This window comes from Carcharodon carcharias, chromosome 4 (assembly GCF_017639515.1).
Source record: "Carcharodon carcharias isolate sCarCar2 chromosome 4, sCarCar2.pri, whole genome shotgun sequence".
NCBI classification, from domain to species: domain Eukaryota; kingdom Metazoa; phylum Chordata; class Chondrichthyes; order Lamniformes; family Lamnidae; genus Carcharodon; species Carcharodon carcharias.
In genome coordinates this window covers 43443794-43465510 of record NC_054470.1, presented here as the reverse complement: position 1 = coordinate 43465510, position 21717 = coordinate 43443794, and the positions used below count along the sequence as shown (strand labels likewise).

Here is a 21717-nt window from a genome sequence, read left to right as displayed (position 1 = left end):
ACACTAGCAAAGCTCGCAGCCAGGATATTGGTGCCCCTCCAATTTAGATGCAATCCATCCTTCTTGTACAGGTCCCACCTGCCCCGGAAGAGATCCCAATGATCCAGATATCAGAAACCCTCCCTCCTACACCATCTGTTCAGCCACATTTAGCGTCTCAGACAGAATTTGTGTGTTTTACTATTATCTATGATCAGAGTTTTTGTATGTGAGGTGTGTGCATTTTCTTAACCTCAGAATGGTTGCCCTAATTTAAATCATTCCAGCAGCAAGCTTTTTGGTGAGTTTTAACCCACACTTGGCCCGGAGGTTTAAAAACATGATGTCTCACTCAACTCGCGCACAGTCTCTCACACACAAAAAATAGATACAAACAAAGGTAAAAACAATACAGTTGCACATTAAAATTGTTTCAGTCTCTCTTTCATGGCAGGCCTCTTAACTTTTAGATGAGTTGATGCCGTGGCTGGAGTGAAGGCCTTTAAAGCAGCGATTTCTCAATAAGCTACAAGGCTTCTTGTAGTTGAATTTCCAGGAGGCTGATTCTTAGGTGAACTCTAAGTTGGAAGAGGTCGGGGAGAGTCGTTCCCCCACTTTCAAGGTATAGCTGTTATTATCTTGGCTGCATAGTTGTTTTGCAGGTGGTTCGATGGCTTTCAGATGGTGTCTCTCCCTCAGAACAGGCTACAAGCATGGGTGTCTTACCCATGTGACTTCTTGCAAGTACAGAATCATCCTCCAAATAAGTTGGTGTGTTAGACCAATAAACATGCTGTGTTGTGGCTTTTCACACCTTGAGAGTTTGTGGATGAGCGGCTATCAAAATACAATGAAAGTTCGATGGTAATCCATTTATCACCCATTGAGTTTTGATGTCTCTTTTGGCCCTGATGAAACATGGCGATGAATTGTCTGCAAACCCCATTGTCTATAGGTTTTGGTCCATCCTTAAGTAATGAGGTGTGTGAATTTCACAAGTGGCTGTGAAGTTCCTTCACTCAGGTCCATATTTAATCAGGTGGTGGCCGCAGACCTGACTGTCTACAGTTCAAATGCCAAAAGTCACATGCATGCTTAACGACTTTAGTGTTCACTTCTTAAAATATAGCTTTAAAATTTGTAATATCTTCATGCGTATACTGGGCGTGACATCAGTATTAAATAAAGTGCCAGCCTCCAGTCAGTGGTAACACTTTTGACTCTGATTCAGAAGGTTGTAGGTTTATGTCCAACTCCAGAGACGTCAGCACATTATCCAATGTAATACTTCGGGAGCAATACATTCGGATGAGACATTGAGCTGAGCCACCTGTCTGCTGCTTCAAGTAGTCATAAAACATTCCATGTCACTATTTGAAGACGAGCAGGGGAGCAAGCCTGACACTACCGTGAGGAACTCCTGCAGCAGTATCCTGGGAGTGAGAGATTGACCTCCAGCAACCACAACCATCTGCCTTTGTGCTTGTTATGACTCCAACCTGTGGAGAGTTTTCCAGCTGATTCCCTTCACTTCAGGTTTACTCAGGCTCCTTGATGCCATACTCAGTCAAATGCTGCCTTGATGTCAAGGGCATTGGGCTCATCTCACCTCTGACATTCAGCTCTTTTGTCTATGTTTGGACCAAGGCTGTAATGAGTTCAGGAGCTGAGTGGCCCTGGCAGAACCCAAACTGAGCATCAGCGAGCAGTTTATTGCTGTGTAAATGCTGCTTGATGGCACTGTTGAAAACACCTTCCATCACTTTATTGATGATGGAAAATAGACTGATAGGGGGTAATTGGCCAGATTGCATTTGTCCCGCTTTTTGTGTCCAGGACATACTTGGGCAATGTTCCATATAGGTTAATTCCAGTGTTGTAACTGTACTGGAACAGTTGGCGAGGGCGCAGCTAGGTCTGGAGCACAAGTCTTCAGTACAACTGCTGGAATGTTGTCAGAGCCCACAGCCTTTGCAGTATCCAGTGCCTTCAGCCATTTCATGACTAACGTGGGGTGAATCGCATTTACTGAAGACTGGCATCTGTGATGCTGGGGACCTCAGGAGGAGTCCGAGATGTATCATCCACTTGGCACTTCTGGCTGAAGATTGTTGCAAATGCTTCAGTCTTGTCTTTTGTACTGACGTGCTGGGCTCCCCCATCATTGAGGATGGAGATATTTGTAGGTTTTTCTCCGTTATTTAATTGCCTGCCACCATTCATGACTAGGTGCGGTAGGACTGTAGAACTTTGATTTGTTGTGGGATCGCTTAGCTATGTCTATCGCATTCTGATTCCTCCATTTAGCATGCAAGTAGTCCTGTGTTGTAGCTTCTCCAGGTTGACACTTCGTTTTTAGGTATGTCTGGTGCTGCTCCTGGCATGCTCTCCTGCACTATTCTTTGAAAAAGGATTGATAGTCGAGTGAGGTATATGCTGGGTCAATTCCTGTCAATTCAGAGCTTTCTACAGATAGCTTTCTGTGGTAACTTCAGCATTCTCAAGATAGGAGCAGGGAACCACTGATAGCAACATCCGGACCTTCGCATTTAACTGCATATGTGTAACTTTTTTGAGTACAAACCCATTTCCATCTGTTTCAGATTAAGTTACATTGTTTCGTAGTTTGCCATTGTGAGATTTGAACTCTTGATCTTGGGGTTACAAGCCCAGTACCATAACCACTTGGCTATTTAAGCCAAGCCTGGTGCACCGTTCCCAGAGATACTGTAATACCAGGTCGATGCGTGGAGTGGACGGAGCAAGCCTCTATTCCATCTCCCTGCTCCAAAAATCAATTTAATATATGGTCCCCAGATAAGGGACATATCAGATATTAAACTGATAAGAACAGATACTACACTTGATCTTATGTGTAGATGCCAGAAGTTGTCAGTTTCACAGATGAATGACAATGAACATTGACAGTTTTGCCAACATTACAACCATACTGAAGATTTGTGCTTCAGACCTAGCCATACCCCTAGCCATGCTATTCTGGTATAGCTACAACACTGGCATTTATCCATCAATGTGGAAAATTGCCCAGGAATGCCTTGTCCACTAGAAGCAGGACAAATCCATCTGACCAATTACCACCCCATCAATATACTCACAATCATCAGCAAAGTGATGGAAGGTGCCGTTGATAGTGCTATCAGGTGCCACTTACCAGTAACCTGCTCGATATTGCTCAGTTGGTGACTTACCAGGCCCCCTTGGCTCCAGACCTTATACAGCCCTTGTCCAAACTTGGACAAAACAGTCGAATTTCAGTGTGGCATCAAGGAGCCTTAACAAAATTGAACTCGAGGGGAATCAGAAAAAACTCTCCACGGTTGGAGTAATACCTTGCAACCAGATGGTTGTAATTGCTAAAGGCCAATCATCTCATTGCTGCAAGAGTTCCTCAGGACCAACCATCTTCAGCTGCTTCATCAATGATCGTGTCTCCATCCTAAGGTCAGAGTGGGGATGTTTGCTAATGATTGCAGTGTTCAGTACCACTCTCAACTCCTCATATACTGAAGCAGTCTGTGACCATCTGCAGCAAGAACTGGACAACATTCATGCTTGGGCTGATGTGTGGCATGAATGCTAAATTATCACTGAAGTGCCAGGCAATGACTATCTCCAAAAAAACTGACCCAACCATCTCCCTGACATTCAAAAACATTACCATTTTTGGATCCATAATTGACCAGAAACTAAACTGCACAAGCCATGTAAATAGAGTAGCTGCAAGAGCAGTCAGAGACTGGAATTCTATAATAAGTCACTCACCTCCTGACCCCAAAACCTGTCCATCATTTACAAGGTTCAAATCAGGAGGGTGATGCAATACTCTGCACTAGCCTGGATGAGTGTAGTTCCAACAACACTCCAGGAGCTCAACACCATCCAGGACAAAGCAGTCCCGCTTGATTGGCACGCCATCCATAAACATTCACTCCCTCGACCATTGAATCACAGTGGCAGCAGTGTGTACCATCTACAAGATGGGCTGCAGCAACTCACCAAGCCTCCTTTGACAGCACCTTCCAAAGCTCTGACTTCCAACTAGAAGGACAGGGGCAGCAGATAAATGGGAATAGCACCACCTCCAAGTTCCCTCCAAATCTCTCACCATCCTGACTTACAACTATATTACCATTGCTTCACTGTTGTTCGTTCAAAGTCTTGGAACAAACTCCCTGACCAACACAGAGAGTGCACTTCCACTACACAAACTGCAGTGATTCAAGAAGGGGGCTCACCACCACCTTCTCAAGGGCCATGAGGATTGGGCAATTATGGCCTTTGCAGTGACACTCTCATCCCATGACAGCACCAGGATGCTGGCAGCCCAATTAACTCCATTTCCATGGTAAAGCAAAACTATATCCCTGTTATGACTAGGGCCTGAATTCCTGTACAGTTGGAAGGGCTTTGTGCCTCAGCCAAGAGAGCTCCACAGCCCTGATTCCAGAAGCCCCACTCACGAACCTGGTACCCACCATTTTCTCTGGGCAGTGAGGTGAACGGGACACTATTTCACACATCTGCAGTTCATGGCGGCAGAGCCACATTTAAAAGTGCAAATGCCTTCAATTAGAAGCAACTTTCATCACCCATGTTTCTGAAACACGACTTGTGGGCTTCACAGATTTGAGGTAAAGGTCTAAGCCTACCTTTGGAGAGGTTGGGCACCTTTTTTGGAGAGGTTGAAGTACCCCTTTGGGATCGTTAACAGCCGACACGAATGTGCATAAAATGTGGATAAGGTCTGTGGAACTGTCAAGCAATTTAAATACCCTGCCATTTAAAGCTTGAAAGCCTGTTGTGACTCTCAGTTGAAAAAAATCAGTGAGTGCAATTTCAATAGATGTTTGCTGATAAGCCTGAGGGCTATTATCACTGGATTAAAACAGCTTGACTGCTTCCATGTAGCATTCCGTTAGCAGGGGTGGGGGGGACCACCACCTGTAAGTTCCTAGTTTGATTGACAGATCCAAGTGGATATAAAGAGAAATCTGTCTTCGATGTAGAGCTACGAATACAAATATTTATTTTTATAATGATTAAGTATTTGAAGCAATTTAAATTTATTGAATAGGCTGTTATCAATGAGTTTTTTTTTAACGAAGTCTGTAATAGATACTTGGAACTATATTTTATTTCACCTCAGCATGGCCCTGAGGTCTGCCTATGGTGGATGGGGTGAGTTGGCATGGAGGGTGTAAGGGCAGTGGATGATGAATGGAGGTATAGGTTGATATGAATCGGTGCTAAGTTGGCATGGAGAGTATGAGGGATATGACATTAACATGGAGAGTATAAGGAGCCATGGGATAAGTAGAGGGGCATGTGGTGGCATGAGTTGACATGGATAATGCATGGGGAGTGTGAGAGGGGTGAGGGCTAGAGGGCTTACTGGTTTTATTATAGCCATTGAGGTGGGTCTTTTAAACAGCCTGCCTCAGCACACAGCAGCCCATGTGGTTGTCTCCACACTGTGTCCAGAGGCCCCATTCCAGTTAGCCATGTGGAGCAAAAATCCAAACCTTCGGGGAAGTTTCTCCCAATTCAGGTTTAGGGAGTCGGGAATTTTCAGGAGTGAAAATTCGACCCAAGGAATCAGTCTTAAGTTGGCTAACTAGTGTCTTTACTAGTTTGAGGTGTAATTCCCCAAACATTTATGTACTAAATTAGGAAGCCTTTTTAATTTAAATGCCTTTCACAACTCCCACTTCCTCTTCTGCTTCCTACCGTGCCTTGCCTCTCAGCCATGTTTTATTTCTATTTTCCATTCGTTAATATGGTTTTAGTTAGTAGTTGGAGGGGTGCAAAATCTTGATCTTGATGCCCAAGCTGTAAGGGGCTCGGGGGGTGTGCAGGGAGAGGGTGTTGATAGGATGGAAATCAGCCAGCATTCCCACTCTATTTTCCATTCATTGAAGCTGGAAAATGCACATGGGGCTTAGTTATGAAAATAGCCAGCTGACCCAGCCTCGCCATGGTGCAAGGCTTACATGGACAAGAAATCCTAGAGGAAAGCTAGTGCCTATGGGATTGTGGCCCAACGTATATCTTCAAGAGAGGAAAAATCTGGAAGTGGGATATAAACTCCCATGAGGTACAATGGATAACAGCCTGGAATGGACTGAAAACAAGACAGAGAATAAGCACAACAGTATTAATACACCAAATTTAAACTTTCTGCTAGGCTGCCTTTCTACTGCATTCTTTAGAAACTCAAACTGGTTTGTGAAGGCCTCTGAGAGGGGGTGTCACAGCTTCTCTAAGTTTTATTACATGTCATTGTCTTTTGAGTTATTCTACCACTGTTGGTGTGCATCCAAACTTATCTGCACATAAAAGTGATTGTATAAATGTAGCACGAGTGTGTTATATTTTAGTGCGGTTCAGCTTAACATCAAAGGTATATTAGAGTTAAGAATTGCTACAGATTATGTACAGATCTGGAAGCAGGGAGTTATGAAAAATAACCCAATGAGCTAGGCTTGTATTTTTAAACTGGTATGTTTATAGACTGATGCCTGGCTAGTCAGCTTGGCTGGATTTTTGGATCCACTTATTTCCTGGGGAGCCAATGATCCCCATCATGCATTCCACATGAATATAACTGTCTTTATTTTTGTTAAACAGTATATTTTCACTGGAGTAATTTAGCAGCCACTGACAAATAAAGCTTCACTTTGTGGTCAGTGTTATATTATTCTTAAATCAAAAACAGTTTGGCATTTGCTTTTGCTCCCCATTTTCAGGTAAGACTCAACTGACTTTGTAATGAAGCACAAAAACATTTTTGTTTCACTCAAAGGCTCATTAGCTGAAGAGGCTAAAAACATTGGTAACAAGGAGCAGAAACTAATTGCAAACCTTCAAAAATACCAGTGTTGTTGGAATACTTTCAATTCCTTGGGATCCAGAATCGAGCACTAAACAGCACAGTTTGAATGTGCTATGACTTTTGCTGGGGAAGGGTTGGAGTGATAGGACTGACTATGTAGGCAGCAATTTGGTTAAAAAAAACAGTTCAAGGAGTTCTGGATGGTGACCATCATATTGGCTAGTTGGAAGGTAATTACCTCCATTCCTGCTGAAGCTCACTCACAGGTAGTCCTAACCTATTCTTTCCTGGATCAATATCCATTTTCTATAAGTCTGCCTGTGAAATTGCTGAGAACTTTCTTTAGGTATTAATGGTGCCAAATAATGATGGTGATGTAGAAACTCTCCAATGACTCAATTATAGTGGCTGAGATGGTGAGTAACTTGCACCATGTAGAAAGGTCCCATGTTCTGAATCCCTTGTTCCTAGTGATTTGGCTTGTCAAATAAAGATGTTGGTTCGGGCGCTGCAATTTGCCTACAATTAACTCAAACAAGGAGCGGGGAATTAGCTTGAATCACTGGTCCTGATCACGATCCAACAACACCTGCTGGAAGTGTGCCTGTGTAGATAGCAGCTACAGCTTACCTTTATAGGGTGCCTTTCGTGTCCTAAGACATCCCAAGGCACTTTCCAGGTGGAGTAGCAGGTGGTGATAAGTTGGGGCAAGTGATTGAAGGCACAGCCAAAAAATTGTCTTGAGAGTCTTTTAAAGGAGGAGAGAGGTATTAATTAATTTGTTTAAAATGCCACTTCAGTTCCTGTTGTGTATGTGTGTGTGTGTGTGTATATATATATATATATATATATATATATATATATATATTATACATTATATATATTATATATGTGTATACTATATATATTTTATACATGAAATATAATTTACTTATTTAAATGCTGTGGCTAAAAAGGTTAAGGGGTAACCTGGTAGAAGTCTTCAAGACAATGGAGGGCTAAATTATAGTAGATTTCATTCACTGAAGTGAAATCAGGAAGCACCTTTTCGTATAAAGCGTGGATTTTCCGAGCCTGCTGGTAGTGAGCATGATAGGTGGGGTGCGCGGAAAATATGGCGGGACCCAGCGGGAAGGCAGGTCGCAATTTTCCGCTCAGCCCGCCAACGGTGGGCCATATTTCCCGCCATCAGCCAGTGGGGAGTTAATTGTAATATATTAGCATATAATTAAAAGGCCATCCCACCAGCTCTTGGAACCCCACCATATCATCCGTCCACGTCGGGGAAGAGAGCACCGACGTGTTTCACAACAGTACACAGGCGACGTGCACTTGGTGGCCTTCACTTTGGGGGAACTGAGGTGGTGAGCAGCTGAGGGACAGAGGCGGGGGGGCGGGGTCAGGTGCTGCTCTGGCGCTGCAACTCGCACACAGGCAATCGAGGTGGGGGGTGAGGGTAAGTGAGGGAAGTGTCCGCGCTGTAGGGACACCTGTATAAACTGACCATGCCTCTGCAACTAAGACAGATCAGGCGCAGCCACAGTGATATGATTGAGGTCAGTTTCCTAGCCTGTCCACCCATGCAAGCAATGCGGAGGCACCAAAGGGCCACCGAGCGCTCCAGATCTTACACACCCCTGCCCCCACCCACCAACCCCCTCCCACCCCTCTGGTACAAACTTCAAGTCCTCCACCACTCTTTTGGACCACGGACCAGTTGGACTGCACACATTGTACAATCTTCTCACTAACGCTGGCCATGTAGCAGTCATTGTTGGAGGTGCTCACAGCCCCTTGCAATCTCAGCTTCCTAGTTTGGACCAGTGTCCTCCATGTCGCAGGTTGACACTCATCTCTGGCCATCCAAGGGGTGACCAGCACTCTCCAGGAAGTGTTAAGGGGTGGTCACATAGGGCCAGGAAAGGTGCTAAGTACACCCATGATAACCACGTCTCTCTCTTTCACGCTGCAGGAGGACCACATCAGTATCATGGATCCTGGTGACCTACCTGTATGCCTGATGGCCTACAGAGACCGTAGAAGACGGAGGAGAGAGCGACTGAGGCTCCTGGCTGCGCAAAGGCAGGAGCAGCAACCTCATGAAGAAGGAGCAGCAGGGGCTCCCGCTCATGCTGCCCAGGATTGACAGCGAGCCGTGGCTGGTTGGCGCCTAGTGACACCCAGGGTCTATAGAGGCCGCCTGCCATTCCTGCAGATGACTGAGAAACATTGTCGCCGACAACTGCGCATGTCTAGGAACTAGGTGGCTGACATCTGCTACTTACTGCAGAACTTGGTGCCAAGGAGACATGGAGGGCATCCACTGCCAGTGGCTTTGAAAGTGACCACGGTGCTCAATTTCTACATCAGTGGCTCCTTTTGAGGGCTCCACAGGTGACCTCTGTGGGATTTTCCAAATGCATTCATGAGGTCATGGATGCCATCTTCTCCATGGCACACAACTTTGTGCATTTCGCCCAGGACCAGTTCAGCAAGGGCCATTGGATTTGCCCTGATCTTGGGATTCCCACAGGTGTAGTGCACGATTGACTGCACTCATGTGGCACTCAAGTTTCCATCGCTACACTCAGTGGACTTCATCAACTACAAGGGCTTCCACCCACTGAACATGCAGCTGGTATGTGACCACCAAAAACACATCCTGCAGGCATGTGCACAGTTTCCGGGGAGTGTACACGGTGCCTACATCCTGAATCACTCACAGATCCGTGCAGTCTTCCAGGGTCCACAGAAGCTGCAGGGTTGGCTCCTTGGGGACAAGGGCTACCATCAGAGGCTGTGGCTGATGACACCCGTGCGGTGGCCTCAGACTGCAGCAGAGCGATGCTATAATGAGGTTCATGCAGCATTCACAACTTGGTGGAGTAGACCATTGGGCTGCTCAAGATGCGGTTCTAGTGCCTGGACCAGTCTGGTGGAGCTGTGCAATACAGTCCGCAGAGGGTGTCATATATTGTCGTCACCTGCTGTGCCCTTTACAACCTGACGCTGAAACGTTGTGAAGAGATGGAGGAGCTGGAGGTCTCCTCTGATGAGGAGGACGCTGACAGGGATGAGGGTGAGGGGTTACTCCGTGGTGATGGTGACGACGGGGATGAGGCTCTCACGCTGGCTAGACGAGGCAGGCATGCTCGAGAGGCCCTCATAGCTGCCAGGTTTGTCGAGGATGATGATGACATGCCGTGAGGTCTCCCTGTGGATCCTCACACCACAGTTTTGAACTATTGATTCCAGTCTAGCCTATCTCGGTGACAATACCCTCTGTGAGAATGCTTCTGTCATGGAGATACAGTGGAGGTCCTAAAAGTCGCTCAGTTACAGGAAGATGATGACAACATGCAGTGAGGGCACTGCATAAATCTTCACACAGCCTTTGAGAATGTCTGACTCCTGTCTGGTCAATAGCTTGTGCTCCATGATCAGGGCGATCTCAGAGTCACAGCCATGAAACTTTAGACACATCTGATGCTGAGTCCGCCTTCAGCACCTCAGCCCTTGAGGAGCTGGTGCACAGCATCACTGGTTGCAGATGCTCGTGTGATGGGGGCCAGCCCCATCATAAAGGTGATGAGAGCACACACACAGTGAGAGAACTCTGTGGTACCTGCCCATTACATTCTGGCAGCAATGACCAGCACTGCTGAGGTGCAGGCATCAGTAATGTTTCCAGGGAGTGTGAAGCTGGATCATCACTGTGGCCTGAAGGCAGCACAGAGAACAGTGAAGAGGCCCTGGACTGAGACACCTGCCTTTTATCTTGTGCAGAAAGGTTTCACATCTGAGTGACAAGAACACTGCTCATCAGAACAAGGAGCCATAGGCAGGGAGACATTCTTGGGCGTTTATTGATAATAGTGAACATTATGTACAAGTGATTAACACCCTTGTCCACTAATTCTCCTTAACTGTCCTAACCCTGCCACTACGTCTTGCAGGTGCCACCACCTCACCCTGAAGACGGACAGACTCCTCCATCGTGCCTTGCAATTTGAGGAGTACAGCCGACATCCCTTCCTCATGTTCCCGAGCTTGCCTTTGCAGCTGCAGCAACTGAGACATGACCGAGTCCAGAGGCTCGTCATCTGAATCGAACTCAGCAACATTCTGGCCTCCAGCAGTCCTCCGAGTGTCAGGGACCTGGGAAGTCCTGATTCCACCTGCTGTGGATCAGGAAGTGTGATGTGCTCACCAGATTGTGATCCCGAGGCTACTCTAAAGCTAGGTCCCACCGAGGTGTGTGTCTCTGCACTGGTGGAGGATGTGGGTGAGTGCTGTGACGGGACTTCAGGGAGGGTGACTTCAGATTCCTCTTCAGAGGTTTCTTCAGAGATTGCTTGGAGGCCCTGGGTTGTGGACTCCGTCAGCTTTTTGGCAGATGTGCCTGCGAAAGCAAGTGTAGATAATTAGTGCATGGCGGTGGCCTGTGAAAAAGGACACATCACTCTCAGCATGGTTGTCTGATGGATGTTGCACTGCTGGATCCTCACTTGGTAGAGCAGCGCCGACCTCACCGTCAGCACAGGACCGGTCCAGGACATCGCCGGCAGCTGGATGGCTCTGTTTTCAAATTCTGTCAGAACTTTGAATTCTGGCACCCCTTCACCTCTCTGAGACCTTTCCCTCCTGTTGTGAGCCAGTTTGTCCTGCATGGAAAGAGATGGGCAGAGTGTATCAGGATGCCTGCCTGGCCAGATAATAAGTATTCCTGGGCTTTGTGGATGGCGAGTGGTCCCATGGATGGGATGAGGACACTGATGGTGTGTGTGTGAAAGAGTGAATGGTGATGACCCTTGAATTGGCAGTGAGTGAGGGTCCTGTGGGTGTGTGATGGGTTTGTGAGTGCGAGAGTTGAGAGTGATGAAAAAGTGAATTAACCTGGCAGAACGGAGGAGATCATTCATCCATTTGTGGCACTGGATGGCTGTCCTCTTCTGAAGGACGTTGGCATTGACCACCATTGCCACCGCCTCCCAAGCTGGGTTGGTGACATTGCTACCCATCCTGCAGCCAGAGTGGGGGTAGAGTTCATCCCAGCGGCCTCCACAGCATTCAGCAGTCGCTCAAGGGACCCATCGTTGAAGTGGTGGGCTGCAGCCTTTTTGTCTTTGCAGGCCATGTCTTCCAGGCAGCAGTAATGAGCTTTGCTGGCGGCTGCCTTTTAAAGATGGCGGCCAGCGTGATGCAACAGCATGGTGATGGTGAGCGAGCGAATGAGCACCCGGCCACCATGGAAACGGCAAGTTTCACTGGAGTGAATATATAATGCGGTGGGCTCAGGAAGATACGGCATGAAAACCTGCCATTTTCATCGGCGGTTAGGATTCTATTTTACCCGCCCGCTACCACACTCAGTGCAATTCTGGGGAAAATTCAGCCCAAAGACTAGTGAGAATTTGGAACTCGCTTTCATAAAAGGCTATGGGATGCAGGATCATTTGAAATTTTCATGTGAGATCAATAAATTTTTGTGAGGTAAGGATGGCATGGGAAATGTATCAAATGTGAGTAAATGGAGCCAAGATGGAGATCAACCATGCTGCACTTAAATGTGCGACAGGCTCGAGTGGCCTCATGGCCTACACCTGTTCCTGTATCTGACATGATTATAACAAGGGGGCACATTATTAAAAAGGCTACAAAAAGATGTAGGGGGATGCCAAAACTATTCCTATAGACAGTGATGGTTACAGTGTGGAATTCATTGCTACTGATCATCATTGTAGTAAAGTCCATACTTTATTTTTAAGTAAGTTAAATAATTGCTTCATATAAGAAATATTAAAGGATATGAAGAACCGTGGGCTGAAACTAAGTTCCCTGCACCTTTCCACCTATCTACCTCACTTTCCTTATTTAAGATACTCCTTAAAACCTACTTATTTAATCAAGTTTTTGATCATCTGACCGTGGCTCAGTGGCATATTTTGTTTTATAATGCTCCTGTGAAGCGGATTGGGTCATTTCATTATGTTAAAGGCGCTATATAAATATAAGCTGTTGCTGTTGAGTCAAAAAAGCAGAAAGTGCAAGTTAGGACACAGTGCTAGAAAAGATTGCAGGAGGTAGTTTAGACATGAGGATCAGCACTTTGAAAGCTAGTGAGGCCAGGACAAAAAGTATGTTGAAAAGAGGGATAAGTTGCAGAGTTTTGGTTTAGTCAGTGTTTGTGGAATAGAGCTGAAGGGGGCACCTGGAGCAGGAGAAAGAAAGGCAAAGATGGATGATCCAGAGGTGGAAGAAGTTAGTCTGGACATGATTGAATTTAGTTTTGTTAAGCTTAGCTCGGCATTGAAAAGTATAGTGAGTTTGTGAACAAAAGAATTATACAGTCTTGGATGGAGACGGAATTGGCAGAGCATTTCTGGTCAAAGCAGAATAGGATTAAATTCTGCTGAAGTTGAATTGAAGGAAGTTTTTAAACCTGGAGTTAAACGTTGGACAGCACAGTGATATTTGTCGAATCAAAGGAAGCGACAAAGACACAGAGTTGCAGGTTTTCTGTAGTGCTCTCTGTCACCAAATAACCTGTCAGCACCCACTGTGAAGGTTGTTGTCTGAAGAATGACCATGTTGGCGAGGTACCAGAGGATGACTGGCACTTGTGGAAAAGTAGCCCAACAATTGTCTTCGTGTTAATAAATTGAAATAGAGTGGAATGGAGACTTAATGAACGATTACAGTGGTTGATGGCCTCAGTCTCAGATCTCTCTATGACTAGACAGACAGGCATAGAAATAGAGCTGAAAGTGAAGATTTTAAAATTTATTTATACTTTTAATTAAAATAAGGAAACTACATTGAATTTGCATCAAAATCACAAATATATGTATAGTAGAGAATAATTTGAAGTAAGGAATGGTTGCTATTCATAAATCATATGCCTTGTATAATAAATTTCATGCAGTAGGAACCCTGCAGTTTGTAGTTATGTTCATAAACATTTCAGTATTACTGATAAACTACAGCTGTGGTTGAAAAGCTCAGAGGAGATGTAAAACATTTGGAGAGAAGGCATTTTGCATGAGGAAACAAATACTATTATAATATTTTTCATACTCCTCTAAGATGAAATTAATTTTGAAGAAGTTCAGCTGTTGGCATCTTTTCCACTGTGCAGATACCAATGGGTGGACTGCCATAATTATTGCCAACCTTTGAAGCTAAATGTAAAAATTATATGCTAGTATATTATTGTGTGATTGCAAATTCAAAAGCATGTTTTTCTGACTTGCCTGTAATTTTTATATTGTGTATTCAAGTAATTTTTTTATATCACTATCATAGAAAAAAGAAATACATCATCATTGTGTTATTTCTTGTGTGCTTGTACATTTTAATGATAGCAGGCCTGATGAATTCACTCCCCCATGGTGCATTATGATTTTACTGTACCTCATTCCAAATTGCTTTTATTCAAGTATGAACCTTGACAGTGAATATCGACAACGGGGTGGGGGATGGGGGATGCGGTGGGCATCACATGCAAGCCTGATCATATTCTCACCCACCATCCACATGTGATTTCATTCCAACAAGGATGACTAGATTGTGATCCCAATTGAATGTGACATCCCTGTTGGCGATATTCAGTGTGTGTGCTGAACCATTGGGAGAACCACTAGACTTTGATCTTTATAGTAGAATAATGGTAGATATTTTATGATCAATAATTTTACTTCTAGATGAAGCTCATCAGTCTGATCCACTTGGCTCCATTGGACCTGGAGGAGACCAGCACAGTCCTTTGCCAACAGCTAAAGGTTAGTGCTGTTTTTTCTTGTTGCAAAGTTAGTAAATTAGAATTCTGCCGTGGGGAGGTAGAAGTTCAGGTTCTCCATGCAGTACATTCCCAAATTGAGAGCAGGAAACTTGGAAATTCAGTATAGCCTTGCAGGTTTTGCACAAAACTACTGGCTGGTTGTACAATCATTTTTCCAATAAATATAAGCAATTCACATTGCATAAGCCCCATAGTCTTTTGTTTAAAAGGTCAAAGAAAACCACAGCTTGCAATTAGTTAGCGTATTTCATGTCCACAGGACATCCTGAAACGCTTTACAATTAATTTGGTTTTGAAATGCAGTCCTATCTTTGACTTCCTTTTGTGTCAGCTTTTTATTATGATTTCATATGACTGTATTTGATTTGCAAAATTCATTTGCAAACTTGTTATGCAGTCAGAAACAAGTACACAATTTGGTCACAACTTTTTTTGGTTTTAAAAATATGCACCTTAATTATTTATTTCCTGTAGGATTTTGTATAACCCCCTGGTGTCTTAGTGTGTTGACAAGGCTCCGATTCTGGCCTGTCCTGTTACTCTCTCTCTCCTGTCTCTGGCCACCATTGCTGCCCAATTCTTCATACTGTCAGCCTCTGTTGGTTGGCCTCTGGATCACCACAGCTGACCCATTTCCTCAATTGACACCCGGTTCTTAAGTGCTCTTCCAATCATCCTCTTGGGCAAAACTGCCAAATATCCACCCTTTCCATTGGCCCCTAGTTGGATGGTTGTCACAGGTCCTTCAAGTTGTTAAGCACTTTCAGCCTTCTTCTATCTTTTCTCTCATGTCCCACTAAAAGTTCTGGCCCTCCACATGACTTTATGTTAAACAAAACATTCTCTCTTGTCACTCAAGACAGTGCATTAATTCAGGTTTTTACAATATGGCTGAAGTTTCCCAAACCCCAGTTATAAATAAAGACACAGCAACTCATAGTGGAAATATTAAAATAAGGACAGGACGTATGACTTTAAAATGTGTACTGAATTAAAAATGTATCGAATTATGTTTGCCCTGGTCCAATTATTGCCCATTCTTTACCCTCACTTCACCAGTTTTCTGCTCTTCACACTCAAGCGTACTGATAATGGAATAGAAAAAAAGACTTGCGTTTATAAAGCTCTTTTCATGGCCACCAGACATCTGAAAGCACATTACAGACAATGAAGTGCTTTTTGAAGTGTAGTCACTGTTGTAATGTAAGAAACATGGCAGCTAATTGGAACTCAGCAAAATCCTACAAACAGTAATGTAATAATCAGAAAATACCAATCTGTATTTTGTGATGTTGTTTGAGGGATATACATTGGCCAGGACACAGGATAACTCCTCTGCTCATCTTCAAAAATGTGCCATGAGAATTTTAAATCCACCCGATCAGGCCTCGGTTTAATGTTTCATCTGAAATACAGCACCATTGCATCTGAAACACAGCATCTCTGACAGTGCAGCAATCCCTAAGTACTGCATTGGAGTGTCGGCCTTGAATTTATTTTGAGCTCAAGCTCTGGAATGAGACTTGAACCTGGAACTTTGTGATTCAGAGGCAAGTGTGCTACCAACTGAGCCATGCTGACACAGCTAAATGTTGGAATAAACAATATGAGTTGATGTCCCTCTTCTTTTTTTCCTCCATCTTCTCCTTTTCCCTCCTTCCCATATCATCTCCTCTTCTCCCCTATCATCTCATTTCACCCCAATCTCATTTCCCCCTTTCCCCCACTTCCTCCTCCTCCTTTCCATTCACCTCCCCCTCCTTCCAAAACCCCACTTTCTCCTCCTCATTCTATCACCCCCTCTTCCTCTCCCTACCACCTTCTCGCTACCAGCTCCTTTCCATTCCTTCTTGCCTTCTCCTTTTGCCCACTTTCCGCTTCCTCCTCTTCTGCCACCCTGACCTCCCCCTCTTTTATCTCCCTGACCCCTCCAACCCCCGATATAATTCATCTAGATTTCCAAAGCCTTTGATACCGCATAATATCTAGTGAATAAGGGCAGAGTAAGTGGAGTTCAGGGGACAAATAGCAGAATGGATAGCTAGCTGGCTGTAAGATAGAAATCAGAGTAGGTAAAGGGTAGATATTCAGAATGGCAACAGGGAAGTATTGTCCCATAAGGATACCATTGCTCACAATTTATATTTATGGTTTAGACTTTGGAATCAAAAACATAAATTTGAAATTTGTAGATAACACCAAGTTGGATGACATAGTCAATACTGAGGAAAATTGGAACACGTTAAAAGATGTTAATAAACTTGCAGAATGGTCAGATAACTGACAAATGAAGTTCAACATAGATAAATGTGGAGTATTATATTTCAGCAAGGGAAATAAGGAAGTCACATATTATTTAGAATATGTCATTCCAGATGAGGTAGAGGAACAAAGGATTCTGGGAGTACAAATAAATAACCTGTGGCACCACTACTAACACCATTTTTAAAAAAAAACAAAAGATTTATTTCCAATGTATAATTTTAAAAAGTATAGAAGCTAGGTCAAACTTGTATTGAACCTTAGGTAAGCCACACCTAGGGTGGAATTTTCCATGCCTGCTGACAGGGGGCATGATAGGTGGCGAGCACGAACAATATGGCGCATTCTGGTTAGCGACAACTGGAAGGCAGGTCGTGTTTGTCCGCTCAGCCTGCCAATGGCGGGCCATGTTTCCCGCTAATGGTCGGCGGGGAGCTCATAAATACATCGGCATATCATTAAAAGGCCATCCCACCAGGCTATTGGACCCCCACTGGATTGTCCATCCACCTCGGCGGGAAAGCATATCAACGTGCTTCACAACAGCACACAGGTGATGTGCAAATGGCGGCCTTCACTTTGGGGGACTGAGGTGAGTGAACAGCATCGGTTTCCACAGTTTGCCAGGGTCGTCTGTTGCTTTGCAGGCTTCGGGGCACCGGGGGCCAGGATGAAGTGTAGCTCTGCCATGGAGGTTTTCAGGGTGGGGTGGTATCCAGGGGGCAACTGCTGCCCTGGCGTTGGATCCTGCCCACAAATAATTGAGGTGGCGGACAGGGTAGATGAGGGACCAAACAGTAGGGGCACCTGTATAAACTGACCATCCTTCTGCCATTGATACAGTTCAGTCACAGCCACAGTGATATGATTGGGGTTGGGCTCCTAGCCTGCCTATCATGCAAGCAATGCAGAGGCAACAATGTGCCACCAAGCCCTCCGGACCTTACCCCTCACCGCCAAAGCACAGACTGTGGGGGTGCAACCACTTGACTGGACCACGCAGCAGTGCAGGAGCGACATCCATGGCGGCTGCCATCCTGCCAGTGTTGACCTTGGTGCATTGCAATGCCAGCACCATCACCTCAGCCTGAACACGGATCAACCTTCCATCATGCCTTGCAATCTGAGGAATGCGGCGGACATCCCTTCCTGATGTTCCCTAGCTTGCCTTTGCAGCTCCAGCAACTGTGACATGACCGAGTTCAGAGGCTTGTCCTCTGACTCGGACTCAATAGGTTTCTGGTGTCCAGCAGCCCTCCGAATGCCAGGGACCTGGGAAGTCCCTGCCACCACCTGCTGTGGATCAGGTTGTGCACTGTGCTCACCAGTATGTGATCCCATGCCTATTCTAGAGCTGGGTCCCACCGAGGTGTGTGTCTCTGCACTGGTGGAGTGTGTGGATGAGCGCTGTAATGGAACTTCGAGGAGGGTGCCTTCAGATTCCCTTTTGGAGGTTTCTCCGAAGCTTGATTGCAGGCCCTGGGTCATGGACTCTGTCAGCTGTTTGGCAGATGTGCCTGCGAAAGCATGGAGAGATAATTAGTGCATGGCAGTGGCCTGTGAAAGAGGACACACCACTCACAGCACGGTTGTCTGAAGGACGTTGCACTGTTGAATCCTCCCTTGGTAAAGCAGTGCCGATCTCACCACTAGCACAGGACAGGTCCAGATCATGGCCGGCCAGCTGGATGGCTGTTTTCAAAGTCTGTAAGGACCTTGATTTAAGGCATTCTGCCACTTGTCTGTGACCTCTCTCTCTTTTGTTGTGTGCCAGCTTGTCCTGCATAGATAGAGATGGAGAAAGTGTAAGCAGGATGCTAGGTATGCCTGGCCTATGCGGGTGGTGAGTGGTCCCATGGACGAACTGAGGACAATGAAGGCATGTGAGAGAGAGTGAATGATGTCCCTTGAACTGGCAGTGAATGAGGGCCCTGTAGATTTGTTCTGGGTTTGTGAATGTGAGTTGAGAGTGATAAAAAGAGTGACCTACACCTGGCGGAACAAAGGAGATCATTCACCTCCTTGTGGCACTGGGTGACTGTCCTTTTCTGAATGGTGTTGGCGCTGACTACCGCCTCCCAAGTCAAATTGGTCACATTGCCGCCCATTCTGTGGCCAGAGAGGGCGTACAGGACATCCCAGCAGGCCTCCACAGCATCCAGCAGTTGCTTGAGGGATCTGTCATTTAACCAGGGGGCTGCGGTCTTTTTTCCTTTGCTGGCCATGTCTCCCAGGCAGCGGTGGTGAGCTGGTGGCTGCCTTTTAAACATGGCGGCTGGTGTAATGCATTGGCGGGGTGATGGCGGGAGGGTGAATGAGAGCCCGCCCACTATGGAAATGGCGTGTTTCCTGGGAATGCATAATATAATGCAGTGGGTTTGAGACGATATGGTGTGAAAACCTGCCATCACGGCAGGAGGGTAAAACATAATTTTACCTGCCCGCTACCACACTTAATGCAAATGTGGGAAAATTCTGCCCCTATAATAATTCGTGCAATTCTGGTTGACATATTATAAAGTGGAGATAGGGGAATTGGCAAGAGTGCATAAGAGTTACAAGGATAATACCAGACCTGTGAGGTTATGACTAGCAGGAAAGGTTAAACAGGCTATTTTTCTTCTCTCTTGAAAAGAGAAGGCTGAGTGGAGACCTAATAGATGTCTTTAAAATTCTGAAAAGTTTTGGAAGAGTGGATAATGCTTCACTGGTGGGGAAGAGCAAAACTAGAGGGTGTGGATATCGAATAATCACCAAATATTCTGTCTAATTCTGGGCACCATAATTTAGGAAGGACATGAGGAATCTGGAGAGGATATAGAAGAGATTTACTAGAATATTGATGAGAAATCACAGTTATGTGGATAGAATAAGGGAAACAACCAACCCAAGCTTCTTCAGATCAGAGGAGGCTAAGAGGAGATTTGATAGAGATGGTAAAGATCATGAAGGGTTTAAGTAGAATAATTAAAGAGAAAGTGCTTCCAATGGCTGAAGTGTTGATAACAAAGAGCCCAGTCCTAAGGTGATTGGCAAAATAATCGGAGGTGACATGAGAAGAAACTTATATTATGCAACAAGTGGTTAGGATTTGGAATGCACTGGTAAGATGGTGGGTATAGATTCAATTGTAGCCTTCAAAAGGGATTGGATAAACACTCAGACGAGGAAAAAATTACAGCAATTATGTGGGAAAGAGCAGTGGAGTGGGATGGATTGTCTGTTCTTTGAAAAAATTGATATAGAAGAAGTCATATGGATTTGAAATGGTTAACCCTTGTTTCTCTCTCCACAGATGTTGTCAGACCTGCTGAGTTTTTCCAGCATTTTCTGTTTTTATTTCGGCACAGACAAATGGATTGCTTTTTGCTGTACTATTCTATGAAGTAGGGAATTCCATAAGAAACTCCTTTACCACAGAGTGGTGAGAATGTGGAACCTACTACTTCATGGAGCAGTTGAGGTGAATAGTACAATAAGGGAAATCTGGTTAAGCATATAAGGGAGAATAGAGGCTTAATCTGATAGAGTTAGATAAGGAAGGATGGGAGGAGGCTGGAATGGAGCATAATCACTGGCACGAACTGGTTGGGTTGAATGGCCAGTTTCTGTACTGTATGTTCTCTGTAATTCCATGATACAATGCTGAAAGAGGCCATTTGGCCCATCATACCTTCACCAGCTCTTTGGTGGAGCTATCTAATTAATCCTACTTCTCTGCTCTTTATCCATTAGCATGTATTTTTTTACCCTTCAAGTATTTATCCAGTTGTCTTTTGATCAAGATTCCACTGTATATTAATTTATGAACTTAAATCTTAATTTCTATTTTTACATCCAGTTTTTTGATGAATTTTGCAATATTATGGCTAATGTTTTGAAAATCCGCTTAACGTGGATGAAGAATTTGTTGAGGACAGAGATATGCCAATCAACCACTGATCTGAGATGAAGTTTTAGTTATGTGGGTCACTATTAGAACATAAAGTTAAAATTCGGAACTTGGTAACTCAATTAAATTAAAAATGTATTGTTAATATTTGGTCATCCACATAATTTCAAGGGTTATTTTATTTATGAGCCTCTGTGTACCCTGAATTGTTTCAAACCAACAGACAATATGTATTAAATGAGCATATTTTCTGCTGTTGCCCATTTTTCAGTATTATTCTATTTTCTTTGCATCTGCTTCCTCAAGCATTGCATCGAGTCTTTTGAATTGCCTGCAGTGAGAGATTTGGTGAGATAGGTCTGGGTTTTTCAGATCGGATTTCTTTTGGACCTCTTCAATGTATTTTTCTGGAGGGTGGATTTCAAATAATTGCATAGTAATGACCAAGAACATAGGCTACTGTTCAATATAATATATTTAAAAAAACAAAAAATGCTGGGAAAAACTCAACAGATCAGGCAGCATCTGTGGAGAGAAACAGCGCTAACGTTTCAGATCGATGACCTTTCATCAAAGCTGAAGAAAGATGGAACTGTAAGAGTTTTTAAGCCATTAGGAGAGTGGGGAGGGAGGTGGGGGGGCAGGCAAGAAGAACAATGGAGAAGGTCTGTGATAGGGTGGAGGCCAGAGGAAATTAAATAATAAAAGTTTTCTTGATGCAACAGCCAAAGAGTTTGGTAATAGGTTTAGTAAAGAAACAAAGGTTGTACCGAAATGAGGCCTGAATGGCTACATAAAAACCATCAGATTGTAATGTGAAAAGATAAAAAAGAATGAGAAGACCAACCCAGCAAAACAAAAAAAAAGAAGAAAAAAGGATGGAGGCAGAGCTTATTACCCACATAGATAAATGTGGACTATTATATTTCA

The 21717-nt window shown here is 44.6% G+C and overlaps 1 protein-coding gene and 1 non-coding gene across 4 annotated transcripts in view; one reads left to right on the top strand and one right to left on the bottom strand.

Moving 5' to 3' along the window:
* ror2 (receptor tyrosine kinase-like orphan receptor 2) overlaps positions 1-21717 on the top strand; it is a 341044-nt gene that overhangs the window by 224719 nt on the left and 94608 nt on the right. For 2 of the 3 annotated variants that reach the window (XM_041186821.1, XM_041186820.1), the window contains exon 2: positions 14536-14613. The exons of the other annotated variant lie outside the window; for it this stretch is intronic. In XM_041186821.1, the coding sequence (XP_041042755.1) occupies positions 14536-14613 (78 nt within the window). The remainder of the gene's footprint in view (positions 1-14535; positions 14614-21717) is intronic. 3 annotated transcript variants of the gene reach the window in all.
* LOC121277560 lies at positions 2682-2872 on the bottom strand. The gene has a single exon (XR_005942922.1). It is a non-coding gene; the product is annotated as a U2 spliceosomal RNA (small nuclear RNA).